Below are 25,284 nucleotides of genomic sequence, written 5' to 3'. Positions count from 1 at the left end.
TGACTTCTAGGTTGCTAAATTAGGCTGGATTAGTCCATTCCTTGCAACTGTAACAGCAGTAAATTAGTGTTCGATGTCCTGTGGAATTCCACTGAAAGACTTTAATTGCAAAGCAAGAAATGAAAAAGGTGAAATTCATTAAGGGCTTCTCTTTCTTGTTGGCTCTATTTTCTATTTAAGAGAAATTACTCAAAAACCTCTCTGAAATAACTCTTGCTTTGGCAAGTTAATGTCACAGCAAGTTTTCATCTAGAGGATCTAGAGGATTCTTTCAATTCTGCAGTAGAATTTATGTTTTAATTGTGTATTGCCATAAGACTGGAGAGAAGGAATCCTCCAGGATTTTAGGATGCTTGTTGCATTTTAAGTGCTGACATGAATTTAATCAATGCTGACCCTCCTCACCATCGTTGTGAAATGGATGAGGATTCTGTCTCTCCCATTTGACTCTGTGTATGTCAGGGACCCACTTTTCTGACTGCATCCTCAGAGCTAAATGCAAGTGTAAAAGGGAGCTCAGTGACAGGGCCTGCCATCATCGTCATCTCACAGCAGCTGAAAATGCTGCTTTTTAAATGTTCCTGGATCTAGTTTAGACAGTCTCTTCTATTGGATCAAATAATTTTGGTGGACTTACTATTAAAGATATTCTTTCTTCATCAACATCATAGAGAAAAAACAAGTGTATTAACTATGATACTGCTTAGCAACCATGAATCTTGAAAACTGCTTTTCCTGAAAAACCAGTCATGCAGAAATTTTAATTTGAAGGTACTCCATTATACTCCCAGTTCAGTGTATAAATCTGGAGGCTGTACCTGCTTTGTGTCAGGCGCTGATTGATGAATTGCTAGTGTTTTAGGTTTCAAACACATAATGGTGAACAAAGGGACAAAATGTTGGACCAAGTGATCTGTAGGAGTTTTACAAGTGCCATCAGTGGAGATAAGCTTTCTGCCAGGGCATTTAATTAGCTACATCTGATTAGCTAGCCTGTGCAGGGAGCTCGGGACATCAGAACTCCGTTCCTGTCTGTCTTGAGGGGTGTTGTTAGATATGTATCTTCTACCCTTCGAGGTGTTTCTGCAATGTAATACAGGGATAACTGAATCACACTTCAAGTTAGCTTTGAATCTGTGAGAGCACTCATTTAATATTGTCTCATTTATCTTTTTTGCTTCCGTATTGTGGTGTTTCTTGTTCTTGAGCTAATATATTGAGAGCTAATTCTGGTCTCTCCAGATTTTAATTACTAATCTACAATAACATTTCAGAAATGCCTGCCCACTTTTTCAAAGGTCTGTAAGAGCTGAAAGCTGTATGGAGATATTACTTGTTGTTGTTAAAATCAATACCAACTATGGACATTGTTCTCTTTTAAATCCATTGTATCTCTGAATGCATGCAGTGTCACATCCTTGCTTATTCTTAGCAAAAATTTGACTGACATGGTTTAGAAAGGTTTGGCCGTGATAATTCAAATGTTCTGAATGATGAGATCTTAATTTGTTGTGTTAACCATGCTGAATGGCACCTGGAGTTAAGAAATGCAGGCCCTTTTTGGAATTTCAAGGCTTGATGTGTCATCTGGTTGAAATGTTGTGTCATCATCTCACTCTGTTCTCCTCTAGAAAAAGGAGTCAGCGTGATGAATTTCAGGTCAGCTGTTCCCTAACAAGTTGCTTTATGGTAAATGAATGCAAGGGTATGAATGGAGATGTGGAGCAGCTGTGTTCAAAACACAAGTAACTGTACTGAGTGCCTTCTTCAAATGTGAACCAGCAAATGTTGTTCTCATTAGCTTGTTCTGACAGGCAAGCTTCTCGCTTCTCATCCAGTTAAACAAAAGTGTTGACTTGTCAGAAAGGAAGATTTGCTCTAAAGCCAGATGCACTGATGTGAATGTTTCAGAGTAGTAGTTTCCATGTAAAGTCATACAAATGAACACCCAGCTTTGAGTTTATGATGAATTAATGCTTCCATGTGATGGATTACCTCCAGATTGCATGCTCCGCAATAGGTTTTTATCCTTCTTTGTGCTGGTAATGCAAGCCCCATGCATCAAAGGGTTATGTACAGTTGGAATATGTCGCAGGAGGTACCTAAAAATCTCATGTCCTGTGTTCAGGGTGGGGAGGATTAGAGAGTAGATGTCAAACTACCAAAATCTCATGGTTTCTCTTTCCTAACTGCATTATATGTCTCTTTTGAAATGATACTTCCAAATCATCAAAGACAATGCTGGGCAAGCCAGCCCTTTACATTGTGCTGTTTGTACTTGAATGTCATGTAGATGTCTTGAAGACATCACAACAGGACAGCTACACTAACACAGGTGAATACACTGTGAAATTTAATCGGCAGAAAGTAGAAACCGGGGAGAAACACAAGGCAGAGACAGCTTCAGGAGCTTGTTTGGGTAGCGACAGTCTGTGCAGAACAGTTTCTGGGACTGGAGAAGCAGTATAGGCTGACAGGAGAGGATTGTGCCACACGCCTGGGGCTGCCAGCATGGAGTGGCTGTGAAGTATGAAGATGACAGAGGTCCCTTCGCTACTGCAAGCACAGAGCTCACAAAGCAACTCTGTCCTTCCAGAAGTGTCTCTCTGCCCTCACTGGGAAGTTTACAGCTCCCTTATTCTGCCAGTCGATTGCTGACTGATTCAGCACATCCACAGCAGCTAATGAAGTTATTGTAAGGGAAAAACGTGCCATTTTCGTGAAGACATGATGGTTGTGGACCTGTGATGCTTTGGGAAGGCTTTCACAATGTGGCTTTTCACAGTGGTGGCATCAGCATTCCCTTTCATCCTGAGTCAGTGCTGGTCATATGAATCACAGAAATTAACTGGTTTTTATTTGCTGCCTAAAAAGCTTCAGGATGACAGAGAATTAGTTCTTTAAAATACTGAAATGTAGATGGCATTGTCAACAAAGTGGCTTGTAGCTGCCATGAATTATACCAAAATGCTGTATTTTGACAGAAAGATAGCAAAGGTGATGTCAAGAGCTGAGAGGCAAACATGATATTTTTATGGTTTTGTAAGTTGACCCTTGGAGATTCCTGTCAGCTACAGGTACCTTGTATCAGGGAAAGGCAGAAAGATTTAAATTGCCTCTTTTTAAGGAATGGTGTTTTGAAGGTGGCAGTTTTACATGCACCAGTGTTCATGGGAGGTAAAAGGTAATTTAAACTGCTGAGAGAGAAGGGTTAAAGGACTGTGACCAATTTGCAATGTCTTGTATATTTCCATTAATTTGAAATACTTCTAGTCTTTCGTTGTTCGGGTTTTTTCCTTGTCAAAGTGGAAACAGCACTCCCTGGGGTGGGAAGGAGATAAGGAGAGTGACTGTGAAATGAATAAAACCCTACTCAGAGTAAAATGTCATGGAGAGGTCTTGGTACTTCATGGTCCATTGCTATAATAGTGTAATTGTAATGAATTGTGTAATGGGAAGCTGACTCAGGAGTCCCTGAACATGACAAGATCTTTCTCTAGCTCTGTGGCATGCTGATGCTGTGTCTTTCTGGCTTCCTGATTCTCAGAGTTTGTTTTTAGTTTCACAATTCTATTTCCTTCCCAGATGAAATTTAGTCTATAAAGTAAAATAAAATGAAGAATGGTGTCTCCTGAAGCTGTGTGCATCCATAAGGTGGCTGTCCCTCAGAACACCAGTGTCCACTTTCAGTGGCTACCTCTACACTTCTATTTCATATTCCTGGTCTGATGACAATGTTGCCTTTCCCTCAGCCAGAGACATGCTAGGTCAGTGCTTGAAATCTGTAACATGTAGTTTGTCTAAGGAGTTGCAAAATCACAAAAACCATAGAAATGAGTAAGTAAGAGAGCTGACCAAGAAATACACCCTCCTTGATTTGTTGCTTGTTAACAGAGAGGGTCTCATGAGCAAAGTGATCATTGGTGACCATCTTGTCCAGAGCAACTGCAAAGCAAGTGACTTTAAAATCTCTGTACACAAGAGGAAAAGTGCCAGGAAAGCCAAACTCTGGACATTAGGAGAGCAGACTTCAGGTTGCTCAGGGAACTAGTGAGTAAAATCCCCTGGCAAAATGCTTTTGAAGCTGCTAGGGTCTATCAGGTCTTGTCACTTTTTAAGCAACACCTCCTAGGGGCCTGGGAGCAAGCAATGCCAAAATGTTGGAAGTCAGGTAGGCAATGCAGCAGGTCAGTCTGAGCCTTGGTCTTCTGAGCAGGGATCATCTTCTTCTGAAGCTAAGGCAAAAAAGGAAGGTGTATGCCCAGTGGAAGCAAAGCCACATGATACAGGAGGAATGCAGAGATGCTGCTTACCACTTAGAAAAGAGAGAGAAGATCTGTGCAGCCAAAGCTCAGTTGAGTTGAAACTGACCAGCACTGTGGGGGACAATAAAAAGTTTTTTAGAATACATAAATGGCAAAAGGCAGTGTAGAAATGTCAACAGCCTGTTACAGGGGGAGGATGATCACCTCACAAACAGGGACATGGACAAGACATTGGTATTGAATGCTTTCTTTCTTTGTCTTCAACATTGATGACCAGTGCTCTGAGCTGGAGGACCATGTCTTTGAGAATGATAAACTGCCAGTGGACCCTGAACTTGTGTAACATCTACTGCCCCAGCTAGATCCCTATACTCTGTGAGGCCTGATGGGACTCATTTGAGAGTACTCCAAGACCTGCCTGATGTCAATGCAAAGCCTCCTTTCAATGATTCTTGAGCAGTCTTACAAATCCAGAGAGGTCCCAGCTGACTGGAAGCTGGCTAACGTTGTTCCAGTTTTCAGGATGGGCAAGAAGGATGATCCTGGAAATTACACACCTGTCAGTCTCACTTCAGTGACTGGCAAAATTGTAGAGAACATTATTTTGGAAGGTATTGAAAAACACCCGAAGGACAACACAGTCATAATTCAGTCAGCAGAGCTTCGTGAGAGGAAGTTCGTTTAACAAATATGATTTCCTTTTACGACAAGGTAACCCACCTAGCTGATCAAGGGACATTAGTTGATGTAATCTACTTGGATTTCAGTAAAGCTTTCAATACTGTTTTCTCACAGGATCCTTCTGGATAAAATGTCCATCCTCACAGGATCCTTCTGGATAAAATGTCCATCCCACAGGTGGATAAACACATCATGGGATGGGTGAGCAACTGGCTCATGGATCAGAGACAAAGGGTTACAGTGAATGAGGTGACATCAGCCTGGTGACTGTCACTGGTGGGGATCCACAGGGATCCATCCTTGGCCCTGTGCTCTTCAACATCTTCAGAAACAATATAGAAGCAGGACTGGAAGGTATTTTAAGTTTGTTGATGATACTAAATTGAGAGGAGCTGTTGACTCCCTCAAAGACAGGGAGGCTCTGCACAGAGACCTTGACAAATTAAGAGAGATAGGCAACCACCAGCTGTATGAAGTTCAGCAAGGCAAAGTGCCCAGCTCTGCACTGGGGGTGGGGCAACCCTGGATGTATGGACAGACTGGGGAATGAGATGCCGCAGAGCAGCACTGTGGGAAGGGTCCTGTGGGTCCTGGTTGATGGCAAACTGAACATGAGTCAGCAGTGCCCTGGCAGCCAGGAGGGACAACCCTGTCCTGGGGGCATCAGACACAGCATGGCCAGCTGGGCAAGGGAGGGGGTTGTCCTGTTCTGCTCTGCTCTGCACTGGGGCAACCTCACTGTGAGTGCTGGGGTGCCACAATATAAGATATAAAGCTATTGGAGAGCATCCAAAGGAGGGAAGTGAGGATGGTGAAGGGCCTTGAGAGGAAACCATATGAGGAATGGCTGAGGTCACTTGGTCTGTTCAGCCTGGAGAAGTCGAGACTGACGGGAGAGATCATCGCAGTCAACAACTTCCTCACGAGTGGTAGAGGAGAGGCAGACATTGATCTCCTCTCTGTGGTGACAGTGACAGGACCCAAGGGAATGGCCTGAAGTTGTGTCAGAGGAGGTTGAGGTTCGTATTAGAAAAAGGTTCTTCACCCAGAGGGTGTTTGGGCACTGGAACAGGCTCCCCAGGGAAGTGGTCACAGCACTGAGCCTGACAGAGTTCAAGAAGTGTTTGGACACTTTGAGGCACATGGTGTGACTCTTGGGGTGGTCGTGTGGAGGGCCAGGAGTTGGACTTCAGAGGTCCTTGTGGATCACTTCCAACTCAGACAATTCTATGTGTCTATGATTCTCTGAATACTAGTTTGATAAAACTCTCTCCAACCAAACTTCTTTTTGATGGAGAGATGTCTAGATTTGTTTTGTAAAATAATTGGATCTGGCTCTCAGTGCAATTGACTTTGAATTTTTCTGACTTTTTTTTGTGTTTACAAGGCCTAATTTTTGGGTTTTTTTGAATCTTTTCAAAAAATCTGATCAAAAGGCTTAAGACTGTCACTAGCAAGTCCTTTCTCTTTCCTGCTTCCCTCCAATAAGAATAATTTCATGATTCACAGTCTTTCTTAGCAGTTTGTAGCTTAATGTAGTTGGAATAGAAATGTTGTGGGGACTTGTGTGTTGGTTGATGCACTAGAAAAGTTAGAACACAGAATTCGATCATATTTTTAATTTAGCAGTAGTGCAGCCAACAAGGACTCCCAAAACTGCCAAGAAATTATCTACTTCTAACTTTACCTGATGTGCCCAATCAGAAGGTTAGTTAAAAGGGAAAGAGAACAGTTTTACATATTCTGAGTCATTAGTCCCCAAAGCGAGATTCTTCAGTTAAATATTACCACTGATTGGGATAACTCTGGGTTGCAGTGGAACGTCAAAGGAGAAAGACAGTTTCTCATTAATCTGAGGCAAAAACTAGTAGAAACTAGTAGAAACTAGTAGAAAATAAAACCAGCTAAAAATAAATTCACTTTTAAAAACATTGAGTGCTTCAAAAGGCAGCCTAATGTGATAGATTTCCCTGGGATTTATTAGTCAGCTTTTCCCTGATTTCTGATGTGACAATTGATCATCTGTAATTTATTACAGACAACACACGAAAAGTAGTGTAAGAGAAGAATTTTATCTTCTGCTTTAGCTTTTTTAGGCTTTTTCCCCTAGACGTCATTTTCTGTTTGACTTTTTGCTTGACTTTTTACAACCAAGCCTTCACAGACCTCTTGAAAGCATCAACAGGAAGGGAGGAAAGACGAATCATGTGTTTCAAAGCAGGTGACTTCCAAATGATGTTGATCTTAGTCTTGCTTTGGCTTTGTCTGAGAAAAAAAGAAGCAGGTTCTGAGAAACCAAGAAGTTAAAATATCAAACTAGAGCCTGCAAATACCAAAGGAGAGACTGCAGAGATAAAACCAGATTGCCATCAACCTACGTTTCCCCAAAGACATATTTCTTACATATTATGTGCTGAAAAGTTAATTGTTCTTTTAGCTCCTATTCCTCCTCATGCAGACAAAAGCTTCATATATTTTACTTACTGCACAAGGGAAAATCCCTGCAGTCTACTGTCTATATTGTTAAATAAAGTAATTCAGTTTGATTGGAGGTTTAGTTAAAACCACATTTGTTCAGCTTATGAATCAAACAAGACTCCAGGAGAGGCAAAGGTCTTGTCGTCTTCTATCATGGAACTTACCTGTTTTATGCTGATCACTTCAGCTTTTCAGCAGGTTTGTTACTCAGAAAGCACTATGTGAAAAAGGCAGTTGTTTTGTAGAAGAAAATTGGTTGCTACAGCAGTTTAAAATCCTTTAGGTCATCTGTATTTCATAAAAACCATAAGAGTCATGAGGTTTAGTCATTACACAGAAATCTTCATTCCATACATCGTCTTTTCTGCTCAATATTATTTTCTATGTGTCATTACTGTGTGCCAGAGACTTAAAAGGAAAATATCATCTGCCTGAGTTTATCAAGAGTAATAGCAAAAACTCTCCATATTGGAAGACAGTAAAAAATTAAAACAGTTCATTAATTGAGTTTGCAGTCCAGTTTCTTTTTAATTCTTTATCTTGTGTCATTCTCCTTACTGCTTAATTTTACATGGAAATTATACTTTTGTGACCAGAAATACCCTTTTGTTCTGCATTTAATCTGAAATTCTATTTGTGTTCAAAGTCTTTAATTAAATATTAGGACAACTGCGTTTGTAAAGATACTTCTTCCTTTTCCTCCTAAAAAGTATCAAAACAATTTCTCAGTGTTCTACACCAATTATAGTCATGTTTCAGCATCCAGCAGATATCTTGAGTTCATTAATTATTCATACAAACTGCCATGGGTTTAAGGAAGGAGCTGTACCACATATTGTCACATGAGAGAGAAAGAAAATTCAGCAGACACTTTTGCAACCATGTTTTTCCTGGAGAAAGAGGAGTTTGCATTTATGCTCACAGGTATATAGACTGAGGATACAGTTTGCTAATGTAAGTCTTTAGGGCTGTTTATTGGACAAATAACATGCTGTAAGCATGCGGTATGTACTCTCCTTTTATATGTAGGCATTTACAACACATATTCATGTATGTGCAGAGAGAGAGAGAGAGGAATATGATTCACAAAGCTCTATTATAATTGATTTGGCATGTATGTGTTACTTAGAAACAAGATCCTGAGGTTCTGCAGCTCATTTAACCCAAAATCTTGTAATGAAATTTTACATGGCTTGTACAGCCAACCTGTTACAATGATAGTTGCTAAACAGTTTTAAAATATTTCTTTGAAACATTTCCTTTATCTCTACCTAAAAGTGATAAATAAAAGGTGCAAGTTCTGTCATGTCATTGTGATTCTCTCCAGTAGAAAAAAATCATGTTTCATTTCTGTTTTACAAGGGAAATACACGTTACAATAGAGAAAGATGTGGACATAAGGGATTTTCATAACATATACAGTTTTACGGGTATTACTAGTTGTATGGGGTTCATAGCAAATACAGGTTACCTATGGAGATAGACAGACAGACAGACAGACAAGCAAACAAATATGCTGCATGCGTTTTGCGAAAGTTATGTAATGCGCTTAATTTAATCCCTTTGGAGATTGCCTCACCCACAGAGGAGGCTGTTGATGTCATGAGGCTTTTGTAAGTAAGGCAGCAATAGCTGGAACTCCATTTCCTGTGAGATGCTCAGGAGTTCAGGAGGGCAGAGCTGGAGCTCATGGCAAAATTGGTACTTCAGGATGACAAAATAAGCACGTCATAGAACAGTTTGTGTTGGAAGTCACCTTAAAGATCAGCTAGTTTCAACCTCCCTGCAATGGGCAGGGACATCTTCCACTAGATCAAGTTGCTTAGAGCTCCTTCCAATCTGAACTTGAACACTGCCAGGAATGGGGCATCCATTGCTTCTCTGGACAACGTTTCAGTGCCTCACCACCCTGACTGTAAAGAATTTCTTCCTTGTATTCTAAACATCTCTTGTTTTATTGTAAAATCTCTTATCCTATTACAGCAGACCCAACTAAAAAGTTGGTCCCCATCTTTCTTAGAGGCCTTCTTTAATTTACTGGAAGGTGCTATAGGGTCTCCCTGGAACCTTCTCCTCTTCAGCCTGAACAATCCCAATTCTCTCATTTTGTCTTCATAGCAGAGGTGCTCCAGCCCTCTGATCATTTTTGTGACTCCCTCTGCACTGCTCCAAGAGGTCCATGTCTTTCCTGTGCTTGGGACCACGGAGCTGGATGCAGAGCTGCAGGTTGGGTCTCACAAGAGCAGAGCAGAGAAGCAGAATCACCTCTCTTGACCTGCTGTCCATGTTTCTTTTGGGCCATAGACCAAACACTGTGTCTGCCATCCAGACAGGGGCCATGTACTCATCCTCATCTCACTCCAGCCCACAGCACTGTGCTCTGGAAGTGCAGCGTTCAGCTTCTACACAATCGGAAGCACATCTTGGTTGAGTGTTGAAGCCCAGGACCTGCAGGGCACACTCTCCAGATCCTGTGTTGAGAGGCTCCATGGGCATGGTGCAGAGGGGCCTTTGGGGAGTGGGACTGTAGGATCAATTAAGAAAGGCCAACAATGGGAAAAGGGAGGTGACTGAGGAGATTATGGGAGAAGGTTACATGCAGGGCACCTAGGCTGATATGTGCAGTGCACAGTCCTGCTGTCTGTTGTGCATTTGGGCTGGGGTATGGCAGTCTTGCACAGTCTGGCCTTTGTGGGCTCACATCCTTGAGATCTGTTGATGATGCACAGCATTTGGTGCAAGCTCAAAGAAATCCTGTGATGCCTGACACCTTGTAGTTAGCTGTGTTGCCATTGTAATAACCTTATGCTGGCTCTTCCCACTTCTAGCTGATGGAACCACTGTCATGTGGCAATAGCTGGTCAAATTTCAGAAGTTCAGAAATTGAGGGAAAGGAGCTTTGAAAGTCGTCTGCTGGTATTACAAGGGAGGTGCTATTTCCCAATGTAGGGTGTTGAATATGGCCTCTGGTAGTAAAAACTTTGCTTCAGAAGCCTGACCAAGGTGAAGGGCAGGGTGACTGTGCCTGTTGCTCAGAGCAAGTGGATTAAAGCTGGTATCGAGACCATTCCTCTCTGGATCCCCTTGGCTCACATAATGAAGCTCAGCCTAGGGTGAAACTAGCAAGAGACTGCAGCATTTTGTGCCTCAGCTCGCCATTGCATTAAATAATTCATTGAATCTGACCTTTCAGAGCAGTACATTGTAGCTAATAGAATGAATATAAAATGGATATAAAAAGGATAAGAATATCAAGTGGGAGTAGGGAGGCAATATAAATTTTATATATAACCATAGAAGGTCTGCAGTGCCGTCCGTTCCTGAAAGTGTGCTGGTAATTGGACGCAGTTTGGGAAGAGCAGCAAAAATTAGCCGCAAGTTTCCCCTTTTATGAGAGTCATAAGAAACTCAGCCTAGTTAAGTTATTGCAGGACAGATCATGACAGGTTTATCTGAACAAGGACAAACTGGGATAGCAGGTACCTTTTCAGCTTGGTAAAAAAGTCCAGTCCTAAGAAGCCACAGCTAAAAACACTGTGAGAGATGGAGAGACAGAGCTGTGGTCATTCCTTATCATTTCAAGTCTTTAAATTATGATCTTGTATCTGTTTAGAAAGATGTGCTATAGCTCAAGCATAACATAAGGCCCTCACAAAACATCTACTAAAACCACTTAGCCAGGAAGTTTGTGTTTGGATGAGGTCAGATACAAGTTGTGTGTTGGTCTTGGATCTGTGAGTGCATCAAGCAGTAAGACTGCTCTGTCTCATACCTGAATCTGGACTTTAAGGAGTTGAAGAAACTGCTTACTCCCTTGGGACTATCAGCCCTTTCTGGGAAGATGTGACTTTTCCAGGAAGGTGGAAAAGTGAGTAGCCCTCTCTTACAGCAGTAAATTTCTGCTCTTGGGCTCTTGCTCACTGTCACCCGTGGCTGTGTTCTGTCTACGTGCACTTACTGCTGCACAGAGCCTTTCAAAGGCGTCCCCACAGCTGGATGTCTTCTGACTTGCAGCCTCAGATATTGATGCTATGGGTGACATGACTTGTCTCTTTTCTTTTTTACTTTCTTTCTTTTATTTGATTGGTGTTTTGTTTGGTTTTTGGTTTTCTGAGGTGTGTGTTATTTCACTGGAGCTCATGACCTGTTTTTTGAGTGGAAGACAAATACAGTATGACACGGAGCTGTTTTTCTGGTACACAATGCTGAATATACACGGTTTACAGTGTATTTCAGTACTAATTTTTTTTTCTGTGCTGAAATTCTGTTTTGGCAATTATAGCTCTGAATGTGAGAACCAGTAGGAAGAAGTAATAATTTTGTTTGGTTGTACTCTGGTGAAGCTTATGGCACAACTGCCTTAATCTGATAGGATTTACTGGTCTAAAACTTAGTTTTTATTTAAGCAACAGTTTATTTACAGTAGGGATTTATTCCTCCTAATCCCTTGATTAGAAAGATGATGTTTTACCAACGGGCAGTGTGCACTGGCTTCTTCGAATAGCTAGTCTACTGCACATTTTTAAAATATATTCATCTTCCACTTCATATATTCCACAGAAATCACAGTCTATTGACTAAACAATAAACTTAAGGAAACTATTCTAATGTGTGCTTGTACAAGTATTTGATAGATGCTTTTGAACAGTTAAATTGTCTCAAGCAAAGAATGTTTGGATTTTGAATTGTCTGCTGTCTTCACAGTACTCTCCTCATGACAGATTACCAGTATCTCCATGAGAGTTTTTCTTTCAGCTGCTGCTTCAGAATAATTATTGTACTTTTGCATGTATGTCATTAACAATGAGGAGAAAAAAACCACTCTTGTCAAGGCTGTTCACTTAGATATCTGATGCATGAGGCAGGATACCATGAATTTCCCAGTAGGTGCTCATAGTGCACCACCAATGGACTGTTTTGTTATTTCAAAGAAGGTAAGACCATTATAAAAATGGACTTTTATGACTAGCCTAATGTATAAAGACATTTGTAATGATAGTTGTTCAGCAAAACTCTTATTATTGTAAATGGAGCTATAAAACACAGCATTTTACAATTACTAAGCATGATATAGTGATAGTGTTGTTTCACCCTATCCTGCCAATGCCACATATGTTAAAACTCCTGTGAGTTAAGCAGTCAAGTGCAAATAAAGCAATTCTACAGCCTTTTGAATTAACTGTTTTTTGTCTACCAAAGATAGATGGTGGATTTCTTTTTGCTGGCACAAAGAATAATGCCTGGGGTTTTTTGTTTAGGGACAGCTCTGAACAGGATGAGTATTTTGTATTTTGAACCTATAAATGATGTGTCCTTAACTATACACTCTAAAATACATACTCCTGCTTCTCGAAATACTCAGGTTTGGCTTTCTGCTTAAGGCTTTGTTAAGGGAAAATTTGACAAAGATATTTTAAATGTGACAGGAAAGGTGTTGCTTTGCTGCCTGTGCAACATTTTTCTGGGAACTATAGAGCAATGTTCATCCTCCAGCAAAATGAGTCTGATCCAAAGCCTGCTGAAGATGATGGTAGTATTTTTATGAATTTCAGTGGGGTTTGGGTCAGACTGTTTATTAATTACTCCATAGACTGATTGTAGCGGCTCTACTTGCAGCCTGCTAATATTAAGACATAGCTGACAAATAGCGGAATAACACACTTAAATACAATATTTCCCTGTTTGATCTAGGGTAATTCAAGGGGTGGCTTTGTGACATGCCATTTCCATGGGCTGACAACCCATGCTAGCCTCTGCAGGTCCATTTCCCATCACTTCCCCTAATTCTCTCCATTCACTTTCCCATCACTCTCCCTTCTGTGAAACTCTATGCCTACCACTGTTTGGTCTTATTTCAGAAAACACAACATGAACATTGGATGTTGCAAGCAGGCCAGACCCATTTTTAAGGTATTGCCAAACAAAACCATAGAGGGGAGGAGATTTTAGAGCACTGGAGGAGTTTTAGAGCATTAGGTTTTCTGTCTGCAGAAATAAAAACAGATTACAGCTGTAAATAAATCACAGAATCACAGAATGGCCTGGGTTGGAAGGGACCTTAGAGATGATCCAGTTCCAACCTCCCCCACCATGGACAGGGACATCTTACCACTAGACCAGTGTGCTCAAAGCTCTATACAACCTGGCCTTGAACACTTCCAGGGATGGGACGTCTACAACTTGCCTGGGCAACCTGTTCCAGTGTCTCACCACCCTCACAGTAAAGAATTTCTTCCACATATCTAGTCTAAACCTACTCTCTTCCAGTTTGAAGGCATTGCCCCTTGTCCTGTCACTACATGCCCTTCCAAGAAAGTTTCCATCTTTCCTGTAGGCTCCCTTCAGGTGGAGCTGGAAGACTGCAATTAGGTCACCCCAAAGCCTTCTTTTCTCCAGGCTGAACAAACCCAATTCTCTCAGCTTTTCCCATAAGAGAGGTGCTCCATCCCTCTGATCATCTTGGTGGCCTCCTCTGGATTTGCTCTAACAGGTCAAAGTCCTTCCTGTGCTGGGGATCCCAGAGCTGGATGCAGCTCTCCACAAGAGCAGAGGGGCAGAATTCCCTCCCTTGCCCTGCTGGCCATGCTGCTTTTGATGCAGCCCAGCACACATTTGGCTTTCTGGGCTACAAGTCCACATTGCCAGGTCATGTCCAGCCTCTCATCCACAGCCCCCCACGTCCTTCTTGGCAGGGCTACTCTTGATCTGTTCATTCCCCAGCCTGTAAAATACAGAGGTTAAAAATGTTGGTAATTTTTCTGCGTTTCAGCACAATGGTCTGTGTACTGACTTTCCTACCATTTTGTCACTACATCAGCTCATGTTTGGAGCAATTTCACATCAGCATCTCTGTGCCAGGATGCAGAGGCTCATGGGCTGCAGCAGAGTTATCATAGTTATCAACACCATTCAACATCACTTGCTAGCTACAACAGAAAAAAAAAGAGTGGATTTTTTTTTAATGTAGGAGCTGAAAAAAAAATCTGGCAGTTCAAAGTCCTTTCTTTATGTTTATTTAATGAGTCCAAATTAAACTGTTAGTTACTTTTTAATGAGGTGCGGTATTCACGTGAATGGACAAAAGTCCCAGTGTAGTTAAAGTGGAAGAGAATGGTCCTGTTGACTGCAGAAAGCATAAAATCATGAACTCAGAAAGACCAAAAATGAAAGAACAGAAGATAGAAGTTTATCATAGCTAACGTCATGGCTTTGAAGTCACGGTAGGCTTTGATACACCATTATTTAATGCATGAGTTTGACAGCACTGAGATAAAGTTTCTGATACAAATCAGTGCATCTTCTTTTCCCTGAGGCTGTTTTATTATGAAAAGAGGTTAGAGGAGGAGGAAAGGGTGATTGTGCCTTTGCCACATCTCTGTTACTTTTGTCTTCATCCTGTTCATCACAAGTCTTACGTGCAGTTTAACCATTTATCTGATGGATTGTAGTAAGTACCTTTATCTGCATCATCACTACCCTCTTTTCTGTAATAATGGGAAAGCTTTTGAAATCGAATTTCATAGCTTTTCATGTTTCTGTTTTTACTTTCCTTAAGTTTGTTAGTTTAATTTTCCAGATGTCAGTAGTGTTAAGAGATGAAAATACAAAGCAGGCTGAATCAGAAATGTCTCCCTGTTTCAAATTCTGACCTATTAAAATAAAACTTCAATAAGTAAAACAAAATATGTAGTTAATTGATAGCACCTTTCTTTACAGCATGTATTGTAATGTGGTTTGCAGTGAACTCATTTTCTTTCCTGAACTGAGCACTTTGTGCAGAGAGAGTTCATTATGTTCAGAACTTACAGTTACATTCCATATAACAGATACCTCAGTGCTGAAGTTCAGGATAATTTTGATGAGTAGCAAATGTCAACAAAAAATGTCAGTACTGTCTGTACTGGGTAACCTCTGAATGTGAACATTATCAGAAGCTTTTATGAAAACAATTAATCACTTGGAAGGGGAAAACAACCATTTAGGAACTGCCAAGCCAAAACAGATCCAAAATCCTTTACTGCTAAGTGTTGTATTTGATAGACTCATCTTCAATTGTTTCAGAGAAAGGTCAGAGAGACCACACAATGACTTGTGTACAGAATATTCTTTCTTGGGGAAGATTTGTTTCTACAACCCCTTTAATTAGAAAAAGCATAAGCATTTTTTTCCCCTCTCTTCATGTTTACTGCACTTTCCCTAACAGTCCTGAATTTTCTTTAAAAGGCAGAACAGTAAGAACCTGGTGGGTCTGTAAGTTCTTCCCTTCAATTTTCCCATCATTGCCTGCACACATAATCAAAGACCTCTTTAATGAATATAGATGATATGGATTCTTCAATGGAAACCACAAACTGGTCATTGTCTTTCCATTTCCCTTGGAATGGGAATGACTGTGTGTGGATCTTACCCTTATTCTAAAAAGAGGAAGGACTCTCAGGTTTCCAGAGTCGTATAATTTTCCAAATTACTTCTTAATAATTAGCAGGCAGTAAATGGCATGTGAAGTAACTGGAGTATTCCCCAGCCTAGGACATGGGAAGAAAAGATTGCAGGTTGGAGAGGAGTCATCTCTTCTTCCATGCTCCTCATCGTGAGCTCAGGGAGGCAGCTGAGGGAGCTTGACATTGCTTTCGTTGCCTCTCCAAGAGCCAGCCCTTTGGGAGTGAGACAAAAGCAGTGGCAGGTCTAAGGCTGGTGTCACACAGCTGCAGGGATAAATAAGCATCTCCCATGGCTGGCTTTGTGCAACCAATGACTTCGTTGTGCAAGCCATTGAAATACACATAGCCTTTGGGACACCTGGAATTTTTTGCCCATGGACAGAAGACAGAGGTCTTCAGGCCTCTGCTCATGTGAGGCACTGCTTCCACATGCAAGGTGGCAGCAGTAGCACTGTGAGGGAAGTACAAAGTCACCACCACATATTCCAGAACTTTGAGGTGTATCAGGCTGACTGAATAGGTTAATGATATTGGCAACAGCAGCACGCAGAACAGCAAAGCAAAAGTTAGGTATTTGGTGTCAATGAATGGATGAATCAAAGGACTAGGAGAGTGTATGGTTTATAATTGCCTTTAAAAACATGAATAGTATGTTGTTCAAATGGTGAACTTAGATTTTGAGGGGAAAAGATCCCCTCCACAGGTGACCTTCCTGAAACTTTCCTTTTGGAGTTCAGATCTTTAGAAGAGCCACAGGGAAGGTATGAACTTTGAACAATTCTTGGGAAGCTGCAGCTGAGGAGAGGGTAGAGGGAGGAAAATAAACAAATCCTCTCAAGTCTCTCTGATCTCCCTCCTCCACTTTTCATTTTAATGATTAGCTTTGAGACTCTGATTCTATAAACATGCTTCTCTCCCCTGCTTCTTTTCTTTATATGCTTTTGTGGCTGTTGATCCTTTGTAGATGAAGAGCTTTTGCCCTGAGGTTATCTTTTAGTTAGGATAGGACAGAATTAGGAAATGAAAAGTATATTGCAAGTAAAAAAAACCCAAATTTTAAAACGGATTTGCAAGGTTTAAGAGATTTCTAGTAGTTGGATTATTTTCTGTAGAGTCACAGATTAATAAATTTGAACTATTTTTCATCAGTTTCATTATTCTCTTGCCATGTGTGACATAAGGAATTAATGCACGTGGGCAGTTTGGTGTCTAATTAGGCCTGAAGGTGATGAAAATGCATCATCAGTGTCCTGTGACCTCTCTGTTTAGATCTTCCTCTTACTCTCATCCTCTTTTTGCTGACCTAATTGCCAAATTATACCTGAGGATGGACTCATAACCATTCTCCTGACTTTGACATGTATGCAAAAAACTACTGACTTGTAGATGTGAAGAATCTTCCAGCCAATACTTATAATCTTGCACTTTGCATTAGCAGTAAATGTAATTTTAAAATAATTATTTAATTTGTTTTTAAAAAATCACATTTGCAGTCTAATTAGACTTAAAATAATTACTATGTGACTACATAATGAAGAATATTATGTCCATTGGAACACAGAGATACAGTTACAGTGATTTCCATCAGATTCAATTTTGACAAGTCTATTTTTAATCTTGAGGTTTGACATATAGCCTTTAAAGAACACATATCCTTGCATGCTAAATCCGCTGCTATGTCCCCACTGAGAACTGAATTTTAATGCACGTCCTTGGAACAAGGAATTTATTCTTACACAGATAGATTGTTTTCAGTGTGTACAAGCAAAGCAGATTTTTGAAGCCCTTTTTTTTTGTGCTTATCTCATGATTGCAGCTGAAGTGAGGGATATTTGTGATGCCTAAAGTTCATGAACTAGCTTTAAATTGAAGTCCTCAACATACTATGGATGAAACAGAAGTACAGACTGTTCAAGAGGAGAATGAGATGTTCATCCAAGAGAAGAAAACTGCAGATCCCAAAGGTTGTTCTTTATAGGACTTATTCTGTAAGAAGGACACCTTCAAATTGCATACTTTTCAAACTTGGTGGCTTTGTTTACATGGCTAATATAGGATATGTTTTATGCAGCATACCATGAGCTGGCTCAGACTACAAGGGCAAGTCCTGCAGCATCCGAAGCCCAGGTAGTGGAGTCAAGGTGCCTAAAACCCCCTGTGCAGCCCACAGAGCCTGTTCTGTTTGTGTGTATGACAGGCCAGGGTGATTTCTGAACAATAAAACTTCTCTCACACCTGATTGAAAATTTGTCTCTATGAGCTCCAACTGTTTAAAATTGGGCCTTTAACCCAAATTAGCTACCCGTAGCCATGCTGAGGGTGGGAGAAGCTGTTTGCTGCTCTCCACAATTTCAGAAAGCATGTAGAGAAGCTTTGAGCTGTGGTGCCTCATGCCCTGAGACAGCTCGAGGGCCATCTCCTGTTTGGATGGCTGCAGGGGGTGGCTGGTCGTGCTGGCTGGACCGACAGAGCCTCTTGTAGCAACCTCTCCGCTCGGCCCGTTTGCACCTCACGGCTGAGTGTCTCTGTGCTCCGTCCCAGAGCTGCCGGCAGCGAGTGCAGCCCGCGCTGTGCCCAGGGGAATGGTCATTGACAGGCTGGCTCAGAGCAGCACGGTGCTGTGCCCTCGCCCCTCGCCACCGCGGCTTGTGCTTACAGACGGCTTGCGTGAGGCGGCTCCACTCACTTCGCTGCTTTGTGTCACATAATCGCTTGACTCGGCAGCGCAGCGATGCCTGGCGGTCCAGAGCTGTGCCGGGATAGGGCTGTGCCGGGATAGGGCTGTGCCGGGGCAGAGCTGTGCCGGGATGGGGCTGTGCCGGGCCAGAGCTTTGCCGGGATAGGGGTGTGCCGGGATAGGGCTGTGCCGGGATAGGGCTGTGCCGGGCCAGAGCTGTGCCGGGATAGGGCTGTGCCGGGCCAGAGCTGTGCCGGGCCAGAGCTGTGCCGGGATAGGGCTGTGCCGGACCAGGGCTGTGCCGGGCCAGAGCTGTGCCGGGATAGGGCTGTGCCGGGATAGGGCTGTGCCGGGATGGGGCTGTGCCGGACCAGGGCTGTGCCGGACCAGGGCTGTGCCGGGCCAGAGCTGTGCCGGGATAGGGCTGTGCCGGGCCAGAGCTGTGCCGGGATAGGGCTGTGCCGGGATAGGGCTGTGCCGGGATGGGGCTGTGCCGGGATAGGGCTGTGCCGGGCTGGGGCTGTGCCGGGATGGGGCTGTGCCGGGATGGGGCTGTGCCGGGATAGGGCTGTGCCGGGGCAGAGCTGTGCCGGACAGAGCTGTGCCGGGCAGAGCTGTGCCGGGCCGGGGCTGTGCCGGGATAGGGCTGTGCCGGGATAGGGCTGTGCCGGGATAGGGCTGTGCCGGACCAGGGCTGTGCCGGGCCAGAGCTGTGCCGGGATAGGGCTGTGCCGGGATAGGGCTGTGCCGGGATGGGGCTGTGCCGGACCAGGGCTGTGCCGGACCAGGGCTGTGCCGGGCCAGAGCTGTGCCGGGATAGGGCTGTGCCGGGCCAGAGCTGTGCCGGGATAGGGCTGTGCCGGGATAGGGCTGTGCCGGGATAGGGCTGTGCCGGGATAGGGCTGTGCCGGGGCAGAGCTGTGCCGGGATGGGGCTGTGCCGGGCCGGGGCTGTGCCGGGATAGGGCTGTGCCGGGCCAGAGCTGCTCTGTCCCCAGCTCCGCCGCTCGCAGCCCGCCGTGCTCGGGCAGTCCTGCCGGCTGTACCTCCGCGCCTGCGGGGCAGCCGAGCGCTTCTGGCGAGCTATAGGGGCCGGCAGGCTCGCTGAACAATACAAGTATATCAAATAAATTATTTACCGAATACCTATAAAACTAATTTAGCAAGTCCCATCAAGTCAATCCCTTCTTCTTTCCGCTATACCAGTGTGCATCTTCCCTCCTACCACCTTCTGGCTGCAGCTACGTGGTGAGTTATGCATTCACCTCGCCCACGAACAGCTTCCTTCCTCCCCCTCACTCTTTTCCTGAAGAGCAGAGAGATGTTTTACTGTCCTTCCCTTCAGTCCTGTTACTCGCAGCCCCTGAGGAGCAGGAGAGGACTGGAAGGAATAAACTGGTTAATTTTCACCTTTTTTTTTTTCCCCCCCCAATTTTTGCTGCGGCGCAGAGCGCGGCGGCGCTGCTCAGGCGGTGGGCTGGGGCCGGCCGGGACACACACGTGTGCCAATCGTGTCCCCAGGCGAACCTTCATCTGCCTGCGGCGGATACCGAAACATCGCCTTGGCTCGGCGAGCGTGGGCGTTTCTAGAAGTGATACTGGAGAGACTGGCATCGTATTTGTACTGCTGGTGTTACCCATCTAGACTAGAGCTCACATCGCTGTGTCCTGGCTGCACTGCAATTATGTCTTCATTTTCTGCAGCCATTCGGCATTTTAGGCTTGGTTTGGGTCTGCAGGGTAATTTTCTTCTCCCCTTTTCAAACATTCATTCTCCCCCTATAATTTACAATATATTTGCATTTATCAAGGAAGAATTTCTGCTTAAGTGTAATTTAAGTTTTATCTTAAGGACCACATTTATGAGAAGCATACATTTGCTTTGTAACTTTCCAGTGAGACTCATACTAATTCTTTGTCCCAAGGAAAATGTAAAAAAAAAAAAGAGTAGTTCTAGTGATACCAAAAAGAGAAAGTAAATAAAGTGTATAGCAGCATAAATGTATTTTTAGGTTAATCAGCATAAATATTTAGATGTATTAAATGACAATTAATAATATGATTTTGAAAGGTTGGGCAGAGCTTTAAAGAGAATAGATTTTTAAAGTCATATCTTACTGCTTTTAGCACAGTAAATAAATTTTTCCTTTAAATAAATTTTTTTAAAAAGGGGATGAACCTTTGAATTTGAAACATTCTGGATATATGGTATGTATTCATGGCAGGACATTTTAATAACTAATACAATTTAACAAGAGCAAGTGGCTAATTGTCTGGCAGAAGTTCTGTCTCAATTTCTTCTCCTATCAGTCTACTTCTTAAATCAATCAATTAATGTGTGAGGATACAAATATAGCCAAAGAGTTTGCCCTTTGGGACTGCTATCTGAGTTACTGTGCTGTGTGCATGGGAGCTTGAGAAAAGTAGCCTCTTTGGCTGCTCATCCAAATCATTATAAAATCACATTTGTCATCACTTACACTGTTCCAGTGGCACATGGATATGTCTTTGGCATCTGACCAATCAATTTTCTATTCCAGATGCAGTAAGCAAAAATCATTCTGTATTAGTCTCTGCAGCTCAGTGTCCATCAATTGTCTAACCTTGCAGATACAATGATAATTATAGTAATGCCAATAATAAACCCACAAAGCTCAAGACACTGACTGCTGAAACTTTTCTTAATGAGGAATTGAATGAACCTTGGTTTTTTTGAACATTTATTTCTGAAAACCATTTCCAGCAATCTGTAATTACGTAAAACATAATGCTAGTATTGTGTTCCATAACAAAGGATAGAGATGCTCTTAGATTGGATCAGATAGCTTGGTCACAAAAAAGCAGATAAGACAGAAAAGCAAAAGTAATAGTGTTCTTCTATCTGAAAGAAAAATACTATCATTCTTTGAATGAATGTGGTTTTTTTTAAGAAACAATGACAAAGCCAATAATATTGAACTGAGAACAGTATATAATATAGTGCTTGAAAATACAATATTCTTCAGAATTCAAGAGCTTTATCTCATTTCCAAATGCATCTTCCCCTTCTTAATTTCTTTTTCTTTGTTGGCTGAATTACTTAGAGTGAAGATAATGCTGTGAAGGACTTCCGACACAAAACAGCCCTAAGTGAATGTTATGCATTATTAATAAAAACTCAGATAACTCTCTAAAACAAGATGATCCTAAAGCATTTAACATTTAATCAGCAAAATTTATCACATGTTCAGCTTTTTGAAAAGCATTAAGGAAAAGAAAAAATTTAATAGCTACAGTAATGAAGGATGTGTGCAAATGCCTGACCTTTCATTACTACATACACAATGCCCAAATGTGAAAATGAAAATGCCAGTGCCGCACGGATTATGAATAGCAGCTGTAATGGTTTCTAACGCCTCAGTACAAATGAAAATGAAGCTCTGATCATAAAAGATTATGGTTAATTTGTCACATAGTAAAAATATCTGTAAGATTTTCACATCTTTAGTGATCTTTCGTCCTCTTTAAGATGTAACTCCCATAAATCTCTTTTGCAAGTGTACAGATACTGGCATTGCTGCTCTACAGTTTCTGAAACCTTCAACTATCTTTTCTTTTAGTTTCTTATTTCCAGTTTGAAGTATAATTTTAGAGTACATTATTTCCTTGTTTCTCAGCAAGGAACAACAAGTTATACTAGTGTTTATTTTAATTCATTACTGTAATTATTTATTTAGGGTACTTGACATTTGATAATGCATTTTATTGAATAATTGTTTTTATTGATCTCTTAATTGCCACAGTATCTAGGATATACTATACAAAACTATACAAAATTCTATGTCAGCATGTATGGTAGATCTCTGTTCAAAGTACATCCACCTGTGACAAAAATCAGAGTAGGGGAGAAACTTTAGGGAGAGTAGAAGTGCTAGTGAAGCAATATTTGTATTATATTAGTATCAGTATATCAATTGGCTAAGTTTTGTCATGACTGGGCAGGCAAACAAGAGTTCTGCTAGAGGCAGGGTTTCATTGTGGAAGACAGCAGTGTTGTTTTTCCTGCTGCCAGAAGATGCTGTGACCATCACACCAAGCAGACTTCCCTTCAGATCCATAAGCAGTCACTCTCCAATCCAGCCTTGGATTTATGGTTTGTGATAGCAGAGCTGCATATTGCTTGTTCAATCATCAGTGCAGTTTTAACCTGGGTACAGAGTTACATTTCTGCAAAAATAGCCATTAGATGTGCCATGAAGTTTTTGTTGACTTCTGGGCTAAATTTATGCTGCTTTACCACTTAAAATGAAGAGAAGTAGCCCAGCGGAAATTAACTCAAAACTTTCCCTTCTCATGGTGCATGAAATACCTGCTGCATCCAGACTAGAGAAAAAAATTATTGAGCGAAGTGATGATTGTTGCTTCCTAACGTAGTGTCAGCAAAAACAGATATTAAAGATAAACCATTAGAAGACAGAATTTCTTTTCTAAATGAAAATTTACATAGCATCTCTTTGAAAGAAAGAAGAGGAAACCAACAAGGCTTCATTTTGTGAATGCATCCTTTTCAGTTGCTAGATCTTTCAGTTGCTAGCATCCTTTTCAGTTGCTAGATCATATTGTTAATCTCTATGTTACACTGAGATAAGTGAATAGAATGACACTGATTTCCAGGGTTTGAAAAGTTGCCTCATAATATTCTTCAGTCTTTAACCTTCACTGTTTTGTCTATTTCCACTATTGAAATAAAAATTCAAGAGACTGTGTGACTGCGTCAAGGTGTCTAAACAAGTGCTGGAAATTCAGTAGAGCATAAGAAAGCTTCTTTAATCTAATTCAGATAATGTAGAGGAACATGAGAGACCAGTACAGAGAAGTATTCAAGATGTTGTATTTCTCTTCTTTCTCTCTCCCAAGTGAACTCTGAATTCAGTTTGACTATCTATATGTATTTACAAAAATTTAGAAGTTATTTTAGAAAACAGAAGGGTGTTGTAATTACGTTTAGCATTTTTAAATTAATCTTTGTATGCACACGTATGCTAGTATAGCGTGTAGTGATGGCTCCATGTTTGAAGGTTGAACATAAGAAATGACAAAGTAATTGGAATGTATTTCATAACCATTGCTAGGTCTCTGGTGGCTGCCTCAGAGAATTCTTTCATGCCACTGTTTCAAAGCATAATCTGTCATGTCAGCATTGGGTTGGATTTTGTGGAATGGTTAGAATTTACCATATGGTGCATTTTGTTCTGCAACCTTGGTGTTTTGTTACAGTCCAAGTTCCTGGACATCCTCAATAAGAATGTGCAAATTCTGCATCCTCAAAAAGAATGTGCAAAGCATGAGTGATCCCAAATTGACTCCATGTGTTTAACACACCTGAGCATTATGGGCAGTTGGTAGCTGTTGTTTGTCTGCTGGATCCGTGCATGGATAGCTGCAGAATGGGAGAACAGAACTGCACTTAGCTCACTTAGAAACTGAATGGGCTTGCACCAAATGCCCACAGAAATGCCATTTAAAAGTCATTGCAGTCTGATGGAAACAGCAGTCTGACAAATAAAGACGAGAAATTTTCGGGAGAATACAACTGACCTTTCCATGGTGAGATCAACCTCTTCTGTAAATATTTTACTTTGCTAGTATGGTATTAAAGCTCCATAGCACTTTTTCTGAAGATGTGTCAGCAATAGACATCTTGGGGATGGCTCATATTACATTTTGTTCATTACACTTTGAAAATTAACTTTTTCTCAGAGCTCTTGAGACTTTGGCAGTTAATGATAGAAAAACTATCACTGGAACGTTGGCCTGGATGAGTGACCTGAGAGACCAATATTATCCCATTTTGTCTGCCTTTGATCCTTTAAAACTAATGTGTTGAAATTCTAATTAGAAGAGGACAGCTGAACAATTAATTAATAGGGGAATAAGCACTACATTTTTCTCCTTGGCTGTACAGCATCTTCATGCAGCGTGAAGTAATTGATGTGGTGATGGTGTGACAGTGGCATGCCAACAGCTGGTCTTGGTGAAAGTCTCAGTCCATCAGATACACACACATCCTCATCTGGCTCTTGGTTGCTTTTATACACTGACCAAAATGAGCAAATACTGCTTCTGTTGGATCAGACAACTGCAGTGTTGGTAGCTCCTAATATGTTCTCTGTTCTTGAAGTTTAACCCCAAGTGCTCTCAGGGGTTGACAGAGACCATCATAAATCTGTGTAAGTAGGAAAATTATTGTCTAAGGAGGGCACCTCAGTCATTGTTAAGTTTTCTGCATGTCGTTGATACTGAGGTGCACTCAAGAATTAATTGAAGGCCAGTGTAGCAAGGAGCAGGTAACATTGCTCAGCAGTTAGCAGTGTAATGCTGATGTTGGTATTCAGGTAGCCTTGCCAAGGCATTCTTGTGCAGCACACACAGATATTTACTGTCTGACCACATTTTGCTAACTCAGAAAGGTAAGAGCCCTAAAGTTGAGAATATAAGCAACTGAAAAACTTTGAGTATTTGTGGAGAGGAGGGTTGATTTTGACAAGAGATAAATATAGGTCATCATACAGCAATGAAATTCAAGAACAGCTTGATAGGGCTTACCTTGCCACAGTGCTAATACAGGAGGGAACTGTGAATTTGGTACATGTGAAAGCTTGACAGAACAACAGCCTTAAAGAGCAGGAAGCTTTTTTTATTCTCAAAGCCTTTATTGCAGAGGTATCTGAGATGGCATCTCCTGTATGAAAGCCCACCAGTGT

The 25,284-nt window shown here is 41.8% G+C and overlaps 1 protein-coding gene across 2 annotated transcripts in view; it reads left to right on the top strand.

Annotated features, from left to right (window-relative positions):
* The window catches only part of FRMPD4 (FERM and PDZ domain containing 4), a 298,010-nt gene that overhangs the window by 235,149 nt on the left and 37,577 nt on the right, over positions 1-25,284 (top strand). Inside the window, exon 1 of one of the 2 annotated variants that reach the window (XM_085052137.1) lies at positions 14,549-14,644. The exons of the other annotated variant lie outside the window; for it this stretch is intronic. Coding sequence (XP_084908263.1) covers positions 14,628-14,644 — 17 coding nt within the window. The 5' untranslated portion in view covers positions 14,549-14,627. Of the gene's footprint in view, positions 1-14,548; positions 14,645-25,284 lie in introns of those variants that run through there. 2 annotated transcript variants of the gene reach the window in all.

The sequence above is a fragment of the Lichenostomus cassidix genome, chromosome 1, assembly GCF_008360975.1.
Source record: "Lichenostomus cassidix isolate B80296 chromosome 1, HeHo_3.0, whole genome shotgun sequence".
Taxonomy (NCBI): Eukaryota; Metazoa; Chordata; class Aves; order Passeriformes; family Meliphagidae; genus Lichenostomus; species Lichenostomus cassidix.
Note: the sequence above shows the minus strand (reverse complement) of the source record. Positions and strands in the feature narration are given on the sequence as shown.